A 20,890-nucleotide genomic window follows, 5' to 3' on the forward strand; every position below is an offset into this window, starting at 1 on the left:
TCCCGAGTGCTGGGATTAAAGGTGTGCGCCACCACGCCCGGCTAGGAGATTCTTTTAAAGACTTGTTTGATTGATCCAAATGTAGAACAGCAGCTAACAGTGTCCGAGTACTGCTCATCTGCCCTCATTCTTAGTTACTTTCATTGTTTTTCTTTAAGTTTCAAAACAACAATGAGTGTAGCATGGCTTATTATTAAAACAGAATGGGGTTAGCTTTGTGACCAAGAAGAGATACCATGAATTCTTCATCCCTCCTCCATTTGTAGAAGAATACTTCGACATTTTTTTTTTTTTTTAAAGGAAGAAAGGAGACTACATCCTGACATTTACATGCAGACTCTCCAACTATCTCCTCCCTTGGTGGAGCTTGAGATTTGTCAATCCAAAGTGTAAATATAACGTGTAGCAAATTCACCAACCTTAAACTTTAAGTGGGATTTAAGGGAATCCAAGGTAATTTTAGCCACCAGAAGTTTGCTTTAGGCATTGACTTTAAACCTTATCCTTGATTAACAAGAAGCACCATTTTTATCCTAAATAAACAACCCCAAATTTAAAATAAAATTGATACCCTAGAAACAGAGCTTGCTCCTCAGTGATGCTTCAGCGAGCTATGGGAGGATCCAGAAAATCATAAAAACCACATTCGCTAATATCAGCATACCGCTGTACTTTGCTCTGCTTCCAGTTGCAAGAGAAACATGATCAAGTAAGAAAGGATTCTTGGGTATCAAAGTCTCTTTAAAAGGCTTAAGTGACTAAGAGAGCAAACCTGAAAGATGTGAGGACATTGGAGGAAGAAGAGAATCTCAATATAAAAGAGTATCTGAGAGATTTCTGTCGATTCCAATTCTGTTCTGTTTGAATTTTGGCCATGCACTTGGGGCACATGTTCTATCCTCAATTCCAAGGCTGACGTCTTCAAACTGCCTAGTATGAGAATGAACTCAGCCCCACTTTGCTGCCTCCCTCAGGTCTCCACTAGCCCACCCGTTCTTGTCTCGACGGTCTGGAATCCTCCCTGACAGTCTTCTGTGGGGTATCCCTACTCCATTCTCATGGGCCCCTGTCTAACTCCGTGGATTCCCACTTAGCAATCTGGAAAGGCCAGACTTCAAGGTGCTTGCTGGACTACCTGGTGTTACAGGGTACTATCCACCTTTTATGATAGAAGTGGTCTTCAGAGGGGCATAGAACATTGAGCAGGGAGGCTCCATTAGCGCTGACCAGAGAAGACTTCTCTTGATGTTCAACCTTTCCTTCACTCACTTTACTCATCCCCTCTCCAGGCCAGAGGTCAGAAATGGCTCTCAGGAGACCTGCAAAGACTGAACTCTGCTTTATCTTTTTAAAATATCTTTTAAAATTAGTCCTTATTATTCTTATGTGCCTTTTATAACTTTTTATTTTTATTACTTCTAGGTTGTTTGCAGTGTGTGTGTGTGTGGGGGGGGGATACATAAATACAAATACAGATGTCTGTAGTTTCCAGAAGAAGGCACGAATTTCCCTAGAGCTAAAGTTGCAGAAGGTTGTCTGCCTCCCAATGTGGGTTCTAGGAACAAAACTCAGTTATTTTGTGAGAACATCATGCCTGCTTAACTGCCGAGACATCCCTCTAGCCCAGTGCTTCTGTATCTTCATGTTATCTAAGCCTCGATAGCCAATAAACAGTTCCTTTGTATTTCATGTTAATTTTGTAAACTCCATCTTCTATGTTGGGCAGTTGGTCGGTCTGTCTGCCAATGCAGAAAACAATGGAGTTTAAAAATCTTATTTTAAGACAATATCTTGATGGGGAGATGACTCGCTGTAAAGAGCATTGACTACTCTCTCAGAGGACTGGAATTCAGTTCCCAACACCAACATGGTACCTCACAAACATCTGGTTCAAGGTGACCCCACAACCTCTTGTAGTCTCCATAGGTGCCAGGCATGTACCTGATACACAGATATGCATGGAGGCAAAACACGTGTACACATAAAGAAAACAGTGTAAGACAATGGAGGCCTTGGTTTGAAAGGGCTACATTTTTTCTATATATCTGATATTGAGTATATCAGAAACTATTACTTTGCTCCTGCTCTTTGTGCTATCCTATAACTGTATTATAATCCCCTCCTGTGGGCATACAGATGCCTTGGATCGAATAGGTCAAGGTCATGTTTTAAAGGCAAAGGGGGAAAGGATAGTAATACTTTCTCAGTGTCTCTCTCTAGGGATTCAGGTTCAAAGCATAGCTCATCAGGAAGTTCCCCTTTAAGACTTACTACAGAGATATTCAGGTCATGAAAGGCTACTAAGTTTTTAATAACTCATCCACTGTATGTGTACAGTATAAAATATGCAAAGTACCAATTCGACTCTCCAAATGTCATACCATTTTAGCTATCTCTGTCATACAGATATCGTCTCAATATAACTGATTCTGGTAACTTTATGACGTTGACATTTATGATGGACTAAGCTATAAGTTTCCCTAAGTGGGAACTGAACTGCTGTTTTCCAGATCTAAGACTTTTGTTGTTGTTGTTGCTATGATCAAACTACTAAGTTGAATGGCCTGGTTTAATCGCTAGTGTTTCATGTACACATTGATGTAGTTTTAAACTAAAAAAGCAGAAAATGAAAGTTTTTTTTTTTTGGGGGCAGGCATTTGATGTACTTGGAAAAGTTGAAGCTTACCTTAAGCTCCTTAAATCAGAGGGTTTAAGCCTGCCTGTCTTGGCAGCGAAGCATGAGGAATTACACAGAGAAATTAAAGACTCTACAGCCACTGCTCTGCAAAAGGGACGAACCTTAATCAGCCAAGTAGACTCCTGCCGGTGAGTAAAGTCTGTTTTATCCCCAGTGTAGCAAGCTTTTTCACAGTTTCCACAAACTGATACAAAAAAAAAAAAAAAAAAAAAAAGTTGCGCGAAGGCTTTTATTTATTTATTTTTCTGCTTCTGATGTTTGACTGCATTATGATGTGGCTTAAAAGGTTCTATTGAGTTATGTTCAACAGTGATTCTGGACACAGCATTGCTCACCCAAGCCTGAGGACTTAAAGATGCTAAAGCTTTGTCTCTGCGTGTGTCTGAAGAGGGAGAGAGAAACACTAAACAGGGCGGGGCTCTGAAACAGAGCTTCGCACATGCTGGCACCTCCCCCTACCCCCATCCCCACAACCCCGCCCAGTTCATGAGCCTTCTCTGTTGCTCCATTTCTCCTTTTTAGGAACAAAAACAAACAAACAAACAACCTTCCAGAATTGTCATTTCCTTTTGACCTTGCTATCTCACCGAGCAAAACCCCACATAAAAGGTAACTATTAATAACAAAAGCTCCGGTTGAGTGAGAGCCTGCTATGTGCCAGGCACCGTGCCAAGGGGCTTTAGGGACATCATCTCATTTAATCCACAGAGTGACCCTACGAAACACTAAGAGAGTTTTCCTTCCACAGACAAGGTCACTGTGGTACAGGGTTTTAAGTAACTCACACACAGGACCACACAGCCAGTTTGTGGCAGAGGCAGCGTCAGAATCCAAGGCACAGGCTCCAGTTTCCGTGCTCCTGGGCACTCTGCCAGGAGGAGCACTTCAGTGAGCATGCTCAGTGCATGCCTGAGGATGAGCTGAGAACTGGCTGCTCCTGAGGGCAGAAAGGGGCATCGAGAAAGAGAAAGAACACACTTGGGAAGTGTGGGGATTTGAAGACAGGAAGGTGGCATAGTTCTTGGAGCAGGTATCAGGCAGGAAGGGATGAAGGCAGTACTTCCCTTTGAACATGAAGAGATGAAATAGATTTGTCCAGAGAGGTGAGACCCCAGCTCTCCTTTTCCCTAGCTGCGATATCCTTGAAACTCCAGAACACAATTTGAGGAATGAAGCAGGTAGGGTGTGGTAAAACATGGTTTCGTTTCCATTTAGCTTCCTGGTCTGTTCTTCCAGATATGTTTTACATAGCAAACGTGGAAGCCTAGGCATGGGAATTTTCTTTCCAGAAAACAGTCTGACCTGGACAGAGGCATTGGATTTGGGGATTAAATGGTTGCTATGGGAACGTGCAAAACTGAGATTAGAGTTAATCCAAGGTCTCCCAGCAAGAGCCAAAAACTGGAAGCCAGGACAAGGGCAAACCGTTTTTTCCACAGGGGCATAACTACCAAAGACAACTGTAGGTTCTTGTCTTGGGTTAGGGGTTGGGCCAGATCCAGGTAAGGCTACTTTCCATTAGACTAGAGCCCAGACATGCAGCATCTGGGCCCAAGTGTGCCTGCAGCTGCTGCTTGCTTCGTTTCCCCTTGTGATCCATGTCTATTCCTTGTAAATGTCTTGAGTCATGCAGAAGACTGTAAGATACAAGAGTCACTGGTATGTTAGTGTGGCCATATGATGACTAGAGTAAGGGCTGAAGTCTGCCATTATCATTGGGTCTCACAGTCTTGGCCAGTATTACTTTCTTGGTCAGGCTATCTTGGTTGTACTATTCTCTCTGACTTTGGGAAGATTCCTCAGGTGAGAACAAATGAAAATGCAGCCAAAGATCCCCCTCTCCTGACCTCTGGAGTTCTGGTTTGGGTTGTCCCTTCCTGCCTGGTATTCCATCCCACCAACCCTAGGTGTTGAGCTTCTCTGAAGACTGATCTTGACTTCTTTTTAATTAATTCATTCATTCATTCATTCATTCACTTTACATCGCAATATCAGCCCCTGCTCCTCCCAGTCTCCCCCCTCTCAAAGCTCCCCACATTTTCCCCTCCCTCTCTCCTCTGAGAGGGAGGATACCCCCTCCCCCACACCCCAGTATATCTGTCCAACCCCACAGCACACTGAGCCTTTACAGGCAGGCAACAAATTCAGGGATAGCCCCTGCTCCAGTTGTTGGAGGACCCACATGAAGACTGAGCTGTACACCTGCTACATATGTGTGCTTGTGTGGGTGTTGTGGGGATGGGCTAGGTCTGATCCATGCCTGCTCTTTGGTTGATGGTTAATTCAGCAAGAGCTCTGGGCTCTTGGATCTCACTTCTCTGAGCTCCGATCTAGAAACTTCCCACAGTCGGGAAGCTGGCACCAGCCCTGTCCTTGGGGCTTTGCTTCCCTTCTCTGGCTCACACATTTGTCTTTTCCCAGTCACTTGAGAGCCAGTGGCAAGTTTCACTACTGCTTCTTCCTCGGACACTGAGTTTTCTGGTTCAGGTTGATGCTTCATTCCTAGAGTCAGAAAGGTTTTCACTGGTAAACTTTATATCTGGTTTGCTCTGGTCGGAAACACTTTAATTTTGATACCTAATTTCTTTATTGATGTGCTTTTACTTCATCTCCCTCTTCCCTCTCCTCTTCTCCCTCCTCCCCTTTTGTTTTTAGTGTGGCTTGCATATTTTTTTACTCATCCACTTCAATTTTTCTGTCTCCCTCATTCTTCCTAGTCTTGATTTTTATATTTCCCCCACTTTCCAAAGAGGAATCTATTGTTTTCTCTTTTCAGAAAATAGTTTGGGTCTAATAGAAAAACCTGGTAGTTAGAACCATTGAAAGAAAATTAAATTAACACCAACCTGGCTTGATTTTAAAGAGAATTGGAGTATGTTTCTGTCAGCATCTCAGACATATAAGCTTGCTTCATAACAGTACCTGTCTTACCCTGAGAAGTGGCAACTTTTGGATCAGTGTCACCTTCATTTCGAAGGAGGGACTGAAGGTAAAAAGAAATTGTCTTTTGGCAAAACACTGTTTGGACTCAGAAAATGGATGCAAAATAGAAGCCCATTAGAAACCAAATCTCAATTGCAAACCAGAGGACAGCATGGCTATTGACGTCAGTTCCATACATTCCACCTGGGACTTCCATCCCCTTCTCCATCTGATCCATCTCCACACACCTGGATTCCCAGAAAAGGAAAGAAGTTTTCCAAGAAGGAATTTACCAGCCACAGCCACTCTGGAGTGAAGGTAGAGTTTAGAGTCATAGCAAGGACAACAGACAGACATTTGAACATGTAAAATGTCTACATGAACCAGTCATATAGCCATACCAGGTCACAAAGTGCTGTTAGCAGATGCTTCCAAAATGGCATGGACCAGAATCCTAAGCCTTCTTGAAGCCCACTTCAAGGAGTTGGGCTGTGTGCATTGGGAGTGCCCGGATAATGGTGTGGCTTTTAAAGTTAACTCTTTGAGTCTCCTTCCTTCTCTGTAAAATGGAAGTTCCCATCTAATATTTTAGATGGGATAACACAACACCATTCCTTGCACATAGAAAACACCCAATATGTAATTACTTTAGTTTAAAAAAATCTGTACAAAGGGATTTCAGAGCGAAATACTAAGAGCCGTATGGCCATTCCAAATAACTGCAGCAGGGTGACTACAATAGTGACATGCACTTAAATTAGACAGGAAGGTTGGTGTTGAGTTTCAGATGGTAAGTATTCTTCGTCAGGTATCAAAGGCAGAATTTAGAATTGGAATATCAGCAGGTAGAAATTTCAGAGTCCCTGTTATTTAACTTTTTACTGTTGATGATAGAAAAAAAAACCCTCAGAAGTTTTACATTTGGATAAAATGAGGAAATGACTGCTCCAATGTAAAGGTTGGGGAGGTTTCTGTTGTAGATTTGAGGGAGAGGGAGACTACAGCCACAGGCATCCAGAAGAGTGCACGGCAGGGAGAAAAAGCAGTAGACTAAACAGGATCAGTAAATTGAACCAGGCATGAGAGGAGAGAGAGAGAGAGAGAGAGAGAGAGAGAGAGAGAGAGAGAGAGAGAGAGAGAGAGAGAGAGAGAGGAGGGGGAAGAGAAGAGAGAGGGAACCAAGAAGATGGAGAAGAGAGAGGAGCAAGAGAGCATATGGGTGAAATGATAGGCTTCTATGGGACCAGAAGCAGAAGCTGGGGAAGGGAGGCCTTTGAGGAGCAGATGTTTAGGGTAGAGATCAAGTGGGAGGAGCCAAAGGTACTGAGTGTGCCCTGAGGCCAGCAGGTACACTGGTATCCCAATAGGCACCCCAGTTAGCCATTTCTTCTGAGCTTCACTTGAACCTGTCAGTATTTATCTGAGATAAAGCATCTTGGATACATCTGAGCTGTATTTCATTGCTGTTCTGTAAAGAATCCCATCCTAGGGAACCGACTCACACTGATTTCGTATCCTGGAATCAAATGCGTTTGAACCGAGCAGCCTCACAGGATGCACAGTGGTAATGCCCATATTTGTCTGATTCTGCTAAATCTAACCTGCATTCTAATGATAATTCTGGATCATTGAGTGCTTTTTTTTTAATCTTTTTAGATGGAAACATCTGTCATATGGCTAATCGACACTGCATTATGATTTTTGTGTGTGTGTTGCTTTGCATGCAGCTATGACACAAGTTATTTATAATAGAATATGATAACAGCCGAGCTTAGACTCACAGCAAGGCTGAGAGCCCTCGGCTTCTGGTCCCCCTTACCTACTCCTTAGCTATGATTGGCATCATTCTTAAGGAAAGGTGGCCTGCTAGCACACAGTGTTTGGAATTACACCACAGGAAGCTGGGGTAGTTGGAAGTGCTCAGCCTGAAGCTTAGGTGACAGCGATGGCTTGGAGCAAGGGATCTCTGTCTCTTTCTCTAAGTGCAGCTCCCGCTTCAGAGCTCAAAACATAAAACACACAGTGGGGCCAGGCTACCTCATGAACTATTCATTTGCCTTTCTTGTCTGTTAACATCCACTTAGGAGTTATATGTGAGCATCTATTAGCTCAGTTTCTATCCCTGCATGAAAGATGGTATCACATTTCACTCTCTCTTATCATGGTGAAGTTAAATGTGTTAGTAACATCTTAGCTGGATATTTTGCTTCTGCATAATAACTTTAAGTGTCATCTGCCTTGATCCAATGCATGTGACTTTTTTTCATATAATTTAAAAAAAAAATTCTACCTCCTAGAGTAGGAAGAAAACTGAGTTAATTAAGATTATGCTTTTCCCCACCCCACCCCCTCAGTTTTTTGTCTATATTGGCTACCGACACCTTAGATGTTACTACAGGTGATAACAAAACTTGGGCAGAATTTAGCCCATTCATTCATTTCTTCATTCCAATACCACGTTCAATGTTTTGTAAAGCAGGTGGTACCAAGCATCTAGTGCCACTTCTGTCCTCATATTGTTTGCATTCTGGTGGGAAGAGCCAACCAGCAAGTCAATCCATAAGTGAGATTAGCAACTGTGTGGCAGGGACTGTTTCAGGCTCTGGGGTCAAGGAAGGACTGGCCCAGACAAGCACCCATGCAAATCCCTGAGAGGTAGGCAGACCTGATAAAGAGCAGCAGGGTTGCATCAGAAAGGACAGTGCCACTGAAGGAGAAGTAGACAGGAGGAGGGGAGAGTACAAAACATGGCAAGAGTTGAGGGAACTATGTTGACAAGCCCATTAGCCACCACAGGAAACCCTATCCTTTATGTAGCACTTGATGGATTTAACGATCACATTCCAGCGTGTACCTGATCCATCATTGTCCCTGTTTTGCAGAATAGAATTTGGGGTACGGAGAGGTCTGACAACTTGCTGCAGTATGTGTCCCATAGCAGCAAAGGACTGGGTTGCTTGTCTGAATCATCCCACTAGATTGCTAACTATTGGTCTCTCTCCTCTTGTAATTCAGCTTCCATTGGTCACAAGGAGCCTGGTTGCTTCATCGCCGTGGATTCTCTTTTATTCTAGCATGCTCAAGGAGAACTTCATCTCTGTCTAGGTTTAACTGGGGCTCCATTTTCTCTGTACTTTTCTTTGGTTTGTTTTTTTAAAAAAAGTATTGAGCATGCAGAAAATGGCTGTGACCTCAAGGCTAGACAAAGATACATAAACGTGTCTCAGAATTATAAGGACCTACTGGCATCCAGTCAAGAAGGTACACACTGAATATGTGTGCTCTAGAAAACAGGACCCATGTGGTCAGAGGCTGTGGTGCCCAGTACTTCAGAGAAGGGAGCCATAACTCTGAACTGAGAACAGAGTAGGCAGAGTGAAGTTAGAAGAATGGAGGGAACTGCAGGGAAGAGAGTGCACCTTCAGCAGAGAAGACCAGAAGACCAGCTACTTTGTATCCCTCCCCACTTCTCGCAGCCATCCCTTTTGTTCCCTTCTGACTCGGCTACTCGGGATCATCCCTTCGTCCTTTCTGTTGTCCTGTATCACCTCCATCACAAGAAGATATTGTCTAGAGAGTTAAACTACCGAAGGAAAAAACGCTCATCTTCCTTTCTGGATGCTTTTATCAGAGATAACTTGAACTATTCAGGAGCAGGCATGACATCAGAGAAAAGCCACACCATAGTGAAATGTATTGTTTTAACCTTAAGTGGAAAACAAAGGCAATGCCAGCCCTCCACAGGGGGGAAAAAGCAACATTTTCTCTTGCCTAGCAGATTTGTTTACGTTTGCATGCATCTCCTTCCCCCCTCCCACCCCCTCCACACACAAAAGCTAACTTAATGGAGTCTGATGATATATTTAGGTGGTGAATGTCAGATACTGAAATTTGGGAAATTACAAAGTTGAGTTCTTAGGAGAGTTTGAACTTAGCTGCTGTTCAGATATCTTTGTGTCTATAATAAGCTGTTGAGTAAACGGCAGCATTGCCATCTCAACCTGCTACCACTTAACAAACACCGTTAAGGCTGTTGGGTGCTTTTTTTCTGTTTGTTCTAAAGCTCCTAGTATAGAATGTATCAAAGCTTAGACTACATTAAAAGAGTATCTATCAGTTTATTTTTCACAAAATATCTACAAGTTAGTCATTCTAATACAAATTTACTTTCTGATGATGATGATGATGGTGATGGATGGTGATGACGATGATGATGATGATGATGATGATGGATGATGGATGATGGATAATGTTGATGGCAATGATGATGTGGTGAAGTTGCCTGAATCATGTTGTGGGTAAATAGCTGGGGAAGAGCAGAACCAGCTGAGGGAGGCTACCTTGAAAGGTCAGAAACCTTGCCCTGCATGATTGAGGGGTTCTCCTAGCTCAGGGAGTTCCTCTTGTCTATCCTTTCTTCCTAAACCTCTTGAGCTAAGAGAACCCCTCAACCATGCAGGGCAAGGTTTCTGACCTTTCAAGGAGAGGATGCATATAGAAGCACTTATGAGTGGGGTCTTCAACATACTGCTACTGGTCAGAGTAATGCCAACCTGAAGATAACCCCTGCATTTCCCTTAAATAGAAAAATGTTTGGCCAGTTTAAGGGCAGGCATGTCATGGGACAACATGGAAGTGAATTTTGTGAAGACTGTGTAATTATAGAGTTGTAAGTAGGTAAACACAGACCCTGAGTTGAATGTGTGGCCTAACACTATGTGCTGGGGGTGAGAGAAATATAAAAGGGAAACGTATTAGAAGGAGATACATAACAGTATAGCTATATATGTTCCAAGCGATCTCAAATATGTGAATTTACCCTTCTATCTCTTGCTGTGCCATTTTGTCAAAACCTATCGCATAAGGAATTTCAGGCTTCATCCTTTTGAATATTGCTTTCATATGATTCCCGTTTCTCCCTTCTGCACTTTCTGTTGAAAGGTTGTGGGAGTCTGTCAGTCTGTCTGGCAGACTGCCCTTCATGGTTCCCTTTGGCTGCCTTTCTCTCTTCTTACATTCACCTTTGTTTCTACCCATTGATCTTTCTGAATGTTAGTAACTGAAATTCCCATAAATGGTATTTCTATTTAATTATTTTTTGGATCACAGTCTGTTTTGTTTCTGAGTATTTTTGTTGTTCTTGTTTTTTCCTTTATTTTTTTTTTTGAGAATTTCTTGTGTGAGTGCTTTATCTACATCAAGTCAACCCCATGTTCCTTGCTCTCCACCACTGCTTTTTAAGTTCATGACCTCTTCTTCTATAATTAATATTGTTACATGTATATATATATATATATATATACACATACATGTACACACAGATGTACACATACAAATAGACAGACATTCATACATATAAACAACCAACCTAGTGACTCCATTCAGTTTTGTTCACATGCATGTTCACATGCCACACCTTCACATATGTACACAGTACAAGTGGCTGACCACTTGGGATGGGATAACCCACCCAGGGGCTTACCCCTGAGGAAACCACATCCTCCCTCTCTCTCAGAAGCCACTGACTGCCGCCAGCAGCTCTTCATGTATGTATGGGGGCTTGTGTGTTACTGGGTCTCTTGCTCTGCCATTTTGAGGGATGGTTTTCCCTTTGCCTCTCTTGGCTTCGGGTGTGTTTTTCTTCAGGTCGCTTCCTTCATTTGAGCTAAGATGGATTTCTGTTCTGCTCGCTGAGGGTCTTCGCTTTGCCTTGCCTTGCCTTGCTCATCTGGAAAATGGTTACACTTTCACCTGCTGGAATGGGATTGGTTCTTTGGCATTTGGCTATTTTGCTCTCTCCTTATTTGCTTCTTGGTTCTTACTGGCTTTGTAGTGATATCTTCTGGGATTCTCAGCACCTCCAGTACAGACTCGGGCTTCTGGAATCAGATCAGGGTCGATTGGCTGTTAGCTACAGTGTTTTTCTGTTTGCTTTTTAAAAGAGAACTCCATGTTTGAGTTCATGTAAAATCCCAATTATGACATTAGTCTCATGGGACACATATGTTGATCCTCACAGTCTTATAATAATGAATCAATCCTTCATCCATTAGCGTCAAACCTCAGAAGTCTGTGACTTTAGCTTCACTTACTTTTTTCTTATTCTCTAGGCATTTATGATTATATATCTACAAAATGTTTGCACATTCATGTATTCTATGGTTTGTGGAAAGTATCGGAAATATATAACAAATCAGCAAAAGCAAGCATACTTTTAACAGCACTTTTTCGAAGCAAAGCTGAAAAGGAGATACAGTGTCTCCTCCAAAATGAAGACAGTCGCAAACAAGCAAGGACACGGTTCCGGTCTCTGTTAAAAGGAGCAGCAAGCTAAAGATAGGAGCATCTCTCCCCTCCCCCACCTTCCAAGTGTCATTTGCCATAAACAGAAGAAAATTCTGGTCAGCTGATCCCTTCTGCAGAGACAGAGTAAGCTGTCAAGTGCTCACCATCTGGTTGAGCTCCTAATCCAGATGGGCTGCCAATAGTAATTTATGAAAGGGTTGAAAGCAACGTGCCATGCTCTAGCGTGAATCATTAGAAGGCATTAACTTTGGGATTTGCTCCCCTCCCCCAGCCCCTGCTTGCGACAGATGCAAAGATAGGGTGACTGCTTCCCTACAGTAAACAGAACAGTCTATTTGGAAAGCAAAAAGTCAATATGTCTTTCCTTTTTGAAGGAAAAAAAAAACAACATTTATCGCCTCCTTCCCTTCAGTTGACTTAATGAATACAGGATTAAATGCCCCCATGATGGAGCTTCTAACACTTGCCTGAAGGAGACTTCTCAATCTGACGCATCTGACGCATCTGAACATCTGGGATACTGGACTGCCAAAGTCAGCATCAGGAATAAGCTGACAGGCCTCATGCTCACCCTGCTGACAGGCACCAACAAATCCTTTCTCAGGGAGAAAACCCAAAGGTCAATCAATGTTTCCAGTGCAGTCCAGGGTCACAGACCATTAGCCCACTGGCCATCCTTTTCTCTTCCCCAGCAGACGCACACAGGCAGTGTGCTTTCGAGTGGGAACTCAGTTACGGGGCACCGGGCACCGTGGTTGGCTTCAATCAGATTTCTTTCAAGTCACCATCCATCCGAGTTCCACCATTAGTTGAATGCGGCTGTAATGTAATCGCACTTGTTCCTTGAGAACGATAAAATTCTTTTCATTTGTCTTCAACTCCTGTGAGAATGGCTAGAAAATTGGGGAATCATAGATGCTCCTTTGTTCAAGTCATTTACTATTAAGGCGCTGGAGAGCATTGCCAGTATGTATGCTATCTGTGCTTTAAGGGTTTGTAAGAGTCTGGAACCAGCATGGAAGGTTCTAAATGAAAAATGCTGGCATCTGGGCTGCTTATAATCTACAGATCAAGGTCTCGGTAAGGAAACATCATGCAGGGGTACGGGGTCACGGGGAGCCCTGGGATTAGGAACTGGCCAGGTACTATCATTACAATCCTGCTGGGAATGAGAAATGGAAGAGATTAGTATCCAATAAGAGAGAGGCAATCTTTTGAGGACAGAGAGAAAGGCTTGAGTAAGCAGGGTGGTTGGCAATTTCTCCGCCCAAGGAATGAATCTGTGGTGCAGACAGGAGTGGGACAGAGGGGATAGTAATTCTCATGGGAGCAAGGTGACTCAGAGTGTCCTCAGAAAGCTTCATTAGAGGAGAGATGTGCACATTGAACCAAACGATTTGTGTTAAGATTGCTTAAACCCAGCTGCAAGTGCCAGCACACGGAAGAAGAAACCAGGCATCCCTGATGGCCTAAAATGTCTGCAAGTGATCTAAAGTGCAGCCATTTATCCACAGGTGACGGGATACTGTTACTGTGAAAATTAAGAAATTCTGATTTCAGAATATCTTATTTTTTCCTTTATTAAAAAAAGTTTGTATTTTTTTTGAGAATTTCATGTGTTGTATATTGAATTTTGGTTATTTTTGCTCTCTTTACTGTATCTCCCCTTCCTTAATCTCTAACTGAAACTCCTTTTCCCCCATGAGGCTCTCTCCTACTTTGATATTTTTTTGTGACCTGATGAATATAATTATGGTAGCTTGCATGAGCATTAGTAGGGAATTGTTACTGAAACCATGGGCCACTTATCAAAGGTTGTACCACTGAAGAAATGATATACCTTCCCCAGAACCCCATAACTACCCATAATCCCTCAGTAGGAGGTGAGACCTCATAAGGCCTCTATCTATCCCTTGCATGAAGAAATGGTGATGACCAAATATCCCCCCCATATTTATTTATTCACTTTACATCCCAATTGCTGCCCACCCTAACTGATCCCCACTTCCATAATCCCTCCCCATTCTTCTCTGAGATGGTAGAGACCCCATGGGTATCCCCTTACCCCAGCATATCAAGTCTCTGTGAGGCTAGGCCCATTCTCACTGAGGCCAAACAAGGCAGCCCAGCTAGAAGAACATATCCCACAAACAGGCAACAGCTTTTGGGATAGCCCCCGCTCCAGTTTGGGACCCACGTGGAGGCCGAGCAGTACATCTGCTACATATGTGTGGGGAGGCCTAGGTCCAGCCTGTGTAGGCTCTTGGTTCGTGGTTCAGTCTCCAAGATCCTCCAAGGGTCCAGGTTAGTTGACTCTGTTGATCTTCCTATGGAGTTCCTATCCCCTTCCCCCAACTCCTCCATAAGGGTCACCAAGCTCCATTCAATGTTTGCCTGTGGGTCTCTGCATCTGTCTGAGTTGACTGCTGGGTGGAACCTCTCAAAAGACAGCCATGCTAGATTCCTGTCTGCAAGCATAAGAATATCATTAATAGTATCAGGGATTCTTATGTAGGTTGTATGCCGGTAAAGACAGCTACATAGAGTTTGAGTGCAACAGCTATGCCGGGCCCTAAAGACCTGCTTTACAGCACCCCTCTCCACCCTCTGCCTCTTGCCTTCTCTATACCCCATCTATGTCCTTTGAGCCGGACGGGCTGGTGTCCCTCCAAATCTCTCCACAGTTGCTTATTCTTTCTACTTTGAGCACTTAGGAATTTTTACACGAACTACTGCCCACTACAAAAGGAAGAGTCTCTGAGCAGCACTAATCTATGAGTTTGAACATAAGTATGTAAGTATTTGGAATGTAGTTTGACCCCATGTTCTTTAAACAGTTAGGTTCTCGCTCTAGACTCTATAACCCCCCCCCCATCAGAAAGTGGTTGGTTGCTAACATAATCATTATGTCACCACTGTACTAGTGTGCAGATCTTGAAATTTTTATTATGGCTACTCAACACATATTTTTCTCACTCCTTAAGTTTATGTGTTCTTTTTTCCTTAAATGTTGATCAGACTCTATTTTATTGATCTTTAAAATGACATTAATTGGTCTAGAGATGTAGTTCAGTTGATAGAGTGCTTGCCTAGAAAGTATGCTCTACAGCATCCCATAAACCATCAGTGGCAGTGTGTGCTTGTAATCCCAGAACTCCCGAGATAGGCAGAGGAGGATTAAGAGTTCAAGGTCCCCAGGCTACATGGAAAGATTGAGGTCAGGCTCGGAGAGCTGAGACTCTGTCTCGAACTTTTTAAAAAATGTATTAACCTTGCATTATTATAAGACCATGTGCTCAAGGCTACAAGGATTATAGGAGTAAGTCGGGCACCAGCCCTTACCCTTAAAGAATTTACAGCACAATAGATACAGTGCCTGATAAGAAACAAATAAATCTCCTAGGTGATTGAAAAACAAAATCAGAAACAAACAGATCCTATTTTATTGGCATTGATTTGTCAAAATTAAAATTATGGTTTTGCGAAGGTGATATTTTTACTGAAGAAATGCTTGGTTTTGGGTTTTGTTTTCTTATTTTGTGTTCTCTGTGCTGGAAGGACTTGCAAGACATGCAATTTGAACAAGGTATTACATCCCTCTAGTGGCCATTTTCCAGACTACATGCAGGCATAGCTTTTATCTAGAGAAAACAACCAATTTCAAAAGAGCTTGCCAACCAGGTCAATCTATTTGAATGCAAGTCAGCAACAGTCAATAAAAGAACGCCAGGAGAAAAATACTTCACTATGTTTTATGTCATGTGTTCCACACTCAGAAAAAGTGCAAGAAGATTGGGGGGGGGGGGTTGGGGGGGGGATTGACTGTAAGATCAGATACCCAGGCTAAAATCTTGCTTCTGCCATTCCGTGACTGAGCAAGTTAGTGAAAGGAAAAAAATTAAAATGGGGTGAAGAGCAATTGAGGAAGACAGTGTTGACCTTCAGCCTCCACGTGTGTACACCTGTACACACCTTATAACACACATGCACACACATGCATACACACAAACATGCACACCTATATGCATACAAACACACATGTGCACACATGAACACACACAACCATGCACAAAAATATGCATACACACAAACATGCACACACACATGCATTCACATGAACATGCACACACACATGCACACAGATGCACATACATGCACACATGTACATACACATGCACACAGACAAACAGCACACACACACATGCACACACACAACCATGCACTCAAACATGCACACACACATGGACACAGATGTACATACACACACTTACATACACACATGTGAACTCACACAAAGCTGGCTGGGGACCAAAGAGTAGTGTGAATAGTGTCTTTCTTTACTGGACTTATTAACTGACAACTGCTGTCCCCCAGGGAGTAGCCCATTCAAAATTCATAGTTGTTTTCCAGTTTCCTTCTTGGAGGTGTCGATTCTAAGTGTGATGAGCAAACAAATGCCTAACTGTAGTGGATGCAGGGAGCATGCTGGGGGTGGGGGTGACTCGGAAGTAGAAGGTGAGCATCCTTCATCTTGGCTGGCACAGATGTTTTTACAATTCTATATTACAAGTTTTACCAATAACTTGCAAATTGCCATGGTGTTTCCTGACACTTACCACCGTCCCTTCTCTTTCCATGTCTACCAGTCCCTGCCGTTACCTTTTCCTCTGTGCCTTTCCCAGCGTGCTGCAGAGACCCGTTATCTTTCTCATTCTAAATTTCAGTATTCTATAGAAAACTTGGAACATATTACTCATAGGACAACAGGACTTTAAAGACCTTTTTAGTATAGTTTCTGTCAGTAAGAACTGGTTCTAAAAGTCTCCTGGTGTTTTTTATTATTTTCTTCACTGAATATAAGTACTGAGCTATAAAACTAATTGTTCTAAATGTGCCTGGAACATTGTATACCAGGAACAATAACTCTCATAGTGGATTTATGTCATGTTTTACAATTATTCTTGTCTGGGACCCTTGCTGTACCCCAGGCACATCCAAGTGTGACTCTGTTTGGAAGCATCTTTACAACCATTCTAGGGACATTGCTATACCCCCAGGTCTTTTTTGATCTTGTCCTCATTTCATTACTAATTTATTTTTACTGACTCATAAATGAATTGTCTGAGGTCAAATTCTTGAAATCTGTACCTTGCTCCAAGATCTTTATTAAAAAGAAAGAAAGAAAAAAAACTAAAATAACTCCCAGGATAATTAAAGAGTTATCATGCTAACTTTTGCTAGTGGTTGAAGGAAAATGGAGGGGGAAAATTAAAGACTTAGATTTCTAAAATAGCAGGCAAGGTGCTGTGTTCAGTCCACCCACACTCTCCTTATACTTCTTGCTTTGTGAAATCTTAGGAATGGTTAGGAAGCCTGTGACCATTTCTGCAATGGGAGCAGTTGGAGTCCAACTCAAAGCTGGTTTGAAAGTCCTGTCCTTTTATGAGCCCCCATGTCACCTTCATCTCATAAGGTCAACACAGGTTATAAAAATGATAATGTGAAGATGAAATACTGACAAGCATATTTGATATCTAATTGCTAGTGATAACTAGGTATTTATCTAGTGAATATAGCCTTGAGCATTCATAACCACTGAGAACAAAATATATAAATATTTTACCCTATTGGGTTAGCAAATGCTTTGTTAATTGGCTGATTCACATTCCTATTCAAAGAGCATCTTGAAATAAATGAAGCTTTTAAATGATACCCCCAGGGAAACTTGGTAAACATACTGTGCCTTTTACCATAAGATTCTGGAAGTATCTCTGAGAAATATTAAAAAGTAAACCTTTAGAAAAGATTAGACCTTCTGCAGAAGCCATAATTCATCCTTCCCTCAAGACTGACGGACCTTAAACAAAGGAACACACTGTGGCTTTGCTGTCTGCTGTGCCAGTGTGATAGCTTCCATTATCTGAAAACAGTAGCTAGTAGCTTGCACCAACTCAGACTGCCCATGAAAGGAGAGATCTGTTTTCAGGTGTTGCCTCTAGTCAGGGCTTCTAAGTCAAGGTCAAGGTGAACTAACCACTGGCTTGTTCCATTCAGCTCTTGGGTGACAGGAATCCACGAGATGATGGGATACATTCAGAACCGAGTGGATTGTCTCACTGAACAGTGTACAGCGCATGAGGAATTTGCCCGCAAGAAACAGCAATTAGCAACATCAGTAGAAGACTACCTAAGGAAGGTAGTTTCATAAAAGAATATATACACCTTTTATTTGGTGTTCACGGATGGTGTGCCAACTGTGAGCACTGTGGGAGGGTGGGGCACATCTCCTTAGACTTCCTCTATATTACATAGTAGGACTTATAATGGGGTGAACAGTTGTAATTCACCTCTGCCCCAGGTTGCCAATCATAAATGTCTAATGTTGTCTGCCATTCCAGTGCATATATATATATATGTATATATATACACACATACATATATGTATATATATGTATACACACACACATATATATATATATATATTTTTAGATTTATTTATTTATTATAAGTACACTGTAGCTGTCTTCAGACACACCAGAAGAGGGCATCAGATCTCATTACGGATGGTTGTGAGCCACCATATGGTTGCTGGGATTTGAACTCTGGACCTTCGGAAGAGCAGTCCGGTGCTCTTACCCACTGAGCCATCTCACCAGCCCCACACACATATATATACACACATACTCTCCATAGTTCTGTGTTAGCCACATCAGACATGCACCAAAAGTGGGGAGTGCTGGTTTGTATGACTCTGAGCAAAGTCACATGCTAGCTTTCATCATAATGGCACAATTGACCAGAAGGACTTCAGATAGCCAGCTAGTTATTAACAGTTTTGGGGGTTGTATTTCTGGGAAAAAATCTGTTGTCATCATCATATTGACTGAACAAAACCAGTGCAAGAGACACAGTCATCCACATAAAAGCACTCACGGGAAAATCCTCTCTGCAGGGAGATCAGCAGCTTTCTATGGAAACATTTTGCTTCCTATCCGCTGAAGACACGGTGGTAGTGAGCCTTGCTGTAGACGCTGGGTCTCAAATGTTCAGCCATCTTTGTATTCGATGCAACCTACTGATATACTTGAGCATATAGGAGCAGAGTTAACAGAATTCATAGGACCTGGCACTATTCAGCATCCTTGTTGGGTTGTCCCCTCTGTTACTGACCTGGTAGCTCACTACCGTGAGCTGTATCTGGTTGCCTGGGTCCAGAGAGAGTTTGATCACAGGAGCAGCTTGAGAGTCAAGCTAATTCGGTGATTGTGGAAAACACACCGGGAATTTAAACAATGGCTGCTTCTTATCTGATTGCTGACTTAGCTGTGGAGGGTGTGCATTCCATAGAAAGCAAGGGACGAAGGAAATAACTCGAGTGGAATGAAGCCCTTCCAGGGTCACCTTAGTCACTGGTTCTTGTGAACCAAAGATCAAATCACAATTCCCTCGACTCATCAGTGAAATGATTCAAGTAGGTCCCTGCTTTCACTATCGTCTAGACAGGGCATTTCCCAGAGCTCCCCAGCCTTAAATACAACTGTCTGTAGGGTAGTCTAACACCTCCGTTTGGAATGCTTGCTTAGGTGTGCCAGCAAATTGGTCTCATTCAACATACAGATGATTTCATCTCTGCTAATATGTTAGCAAGTGTATTATCATCCTCTGTAGGCAATATAGAAAAGCTCTTCATGGGGATGCAGGGATGATAGCTTGTAGTCATTGCTGTCAGTGAAAGACTATATTTATAGCTTACCAGTATGGCATCATATGAAGATCAGCATTATCAAAAATATGAAATTCTTCAAAATTTAAAGCTATTTTACACAAAAATGATAGACATTTAAAATACAATGGTGATGTATGGAACAATATTTCCTTATATTTACATTCCTTTACATAAGTATATATTATTAAGACTACAATATATTCTCTATTCCCCAAGGTGGAAATGTCAATTCAGGAAATCAGGCCCATTCTTGCTACCACATTGGATGTTGCTTCCAGCCCTTCTGAATCAGAGAAGATTTTAAATAAATATCTGGAATTGGATATCCGAGTCAAGGTAAATGAAAGTTATTTCTAAGACCATAATGTTGTAAATAATTATTTAAAAACAATTTCCAAAGATATGGCATTTAGTTCCAGCTCCCTTAAGAGCTGCAATTATAGCTGGGTGGTGGTGGTGCACGCCTTTAATCCTAGCACTCGGGAGGCAGAGGCAAGCGGATTTCTGAGTTCAAGGCCAACCTGGTCTACAGCATGAGTTCCAGGACAGCCAGGGCTATACAGGGCTATACCCTGTCTCGAAAAACCAAAAAAAAAAAAAAAAAGAGCTGTAATTATAAGATAATACAGATAATGACATGAAAATCATGTACACTGTTATGTGTGTCTAAGTTGTATGTATTTTTTGTGTCCATTTATTAGCATATTTATTGCAACTGTAGGCAACTGTAGTTTTCAGATACTTAGCTGGCATTGGTTCTCTGCCTGAGAACAGACTCATGTGTTAGCAACACTTTCGAGGCACCAGACTAGGCAGGAAAGCACTCCTCTAAGATTGTGACTTCTTACAAGAATTTCGCAATAAAATCACACAGAATTTCCAGAAACAGCATGCGTCACCTGCAATCTTTAATAAGGCAAATCTAAACTTGCTTCACCCTCCATATTCAGACATTGAGTGCCCTCCCCTAAGGGTGGCTCTGCCTGGGATTTAGAGACTCCTGCCAGGCCCGAGCTTCTCATGCCTCCTAAGGCTGTGGCCCTTTAACACAGTTCTTCATGTGGTGGTGACCCCCAACCATAAAACTGTAATTTTGCTGTTATGAATCATAATGTAAATTACATGCAAGGTATCTGTTTGGTGACCCCCAAGGGGGTTGCGCCCCACAGGTTGAGAACCTTTGCACTAGAGGTTCCAAATCTACACTGTCTGCCTGCCCTGTAGAATTTTAAAGTGAG

At 42.4% G+C, this 20,890-nt stretch overlaps 1 protein-coding gene across 2 annotated transcripts in view; it reads left to right on the forward strand.

Annotated features, from left to right (window-relative positions):
- The window catches only part of Ccdc141 (coiled-coil domain containing 141), a 172,184-nt gene that overhangs the window by 100,775 nt on the left and 50,519 nt on the right, over positions 1–20,890 (forward strand). For both annotated transcript variants that reach the window (XM_085834745.1, XM_029474525.2), the window contains exons 9-11: positions 2,654–2,826; positions 17,981–18,122; positions 19,869–19,988. In XM_085834745.1, the coding sequence (XP_085690871.1) occupies positions 2,654–2,826; positions 17,981–18,122; positions 19,869–19,988 (435 nt within the window). The remainder of the gene's footprint in view (positions 1–2,653; positions 2,827–17,980; positions 18,123–19,868; positions 19,989–20,890) is intronic.

Source organism: Mus caroli, unplaced genomic scaffold (genome assembly GCF_978045245.1).
Source record: "Mus caroli unplaced genomic scaffold, Mus_caroli_1 scaffold_2, whole genome shotgun sequence".
Taxonomy (NCBI): domain Eukaryota; kingdom Metazoa; phylum Chordata; class Mammalia; order Rodentia; family Muridae; genus Mus; species Mus caroli.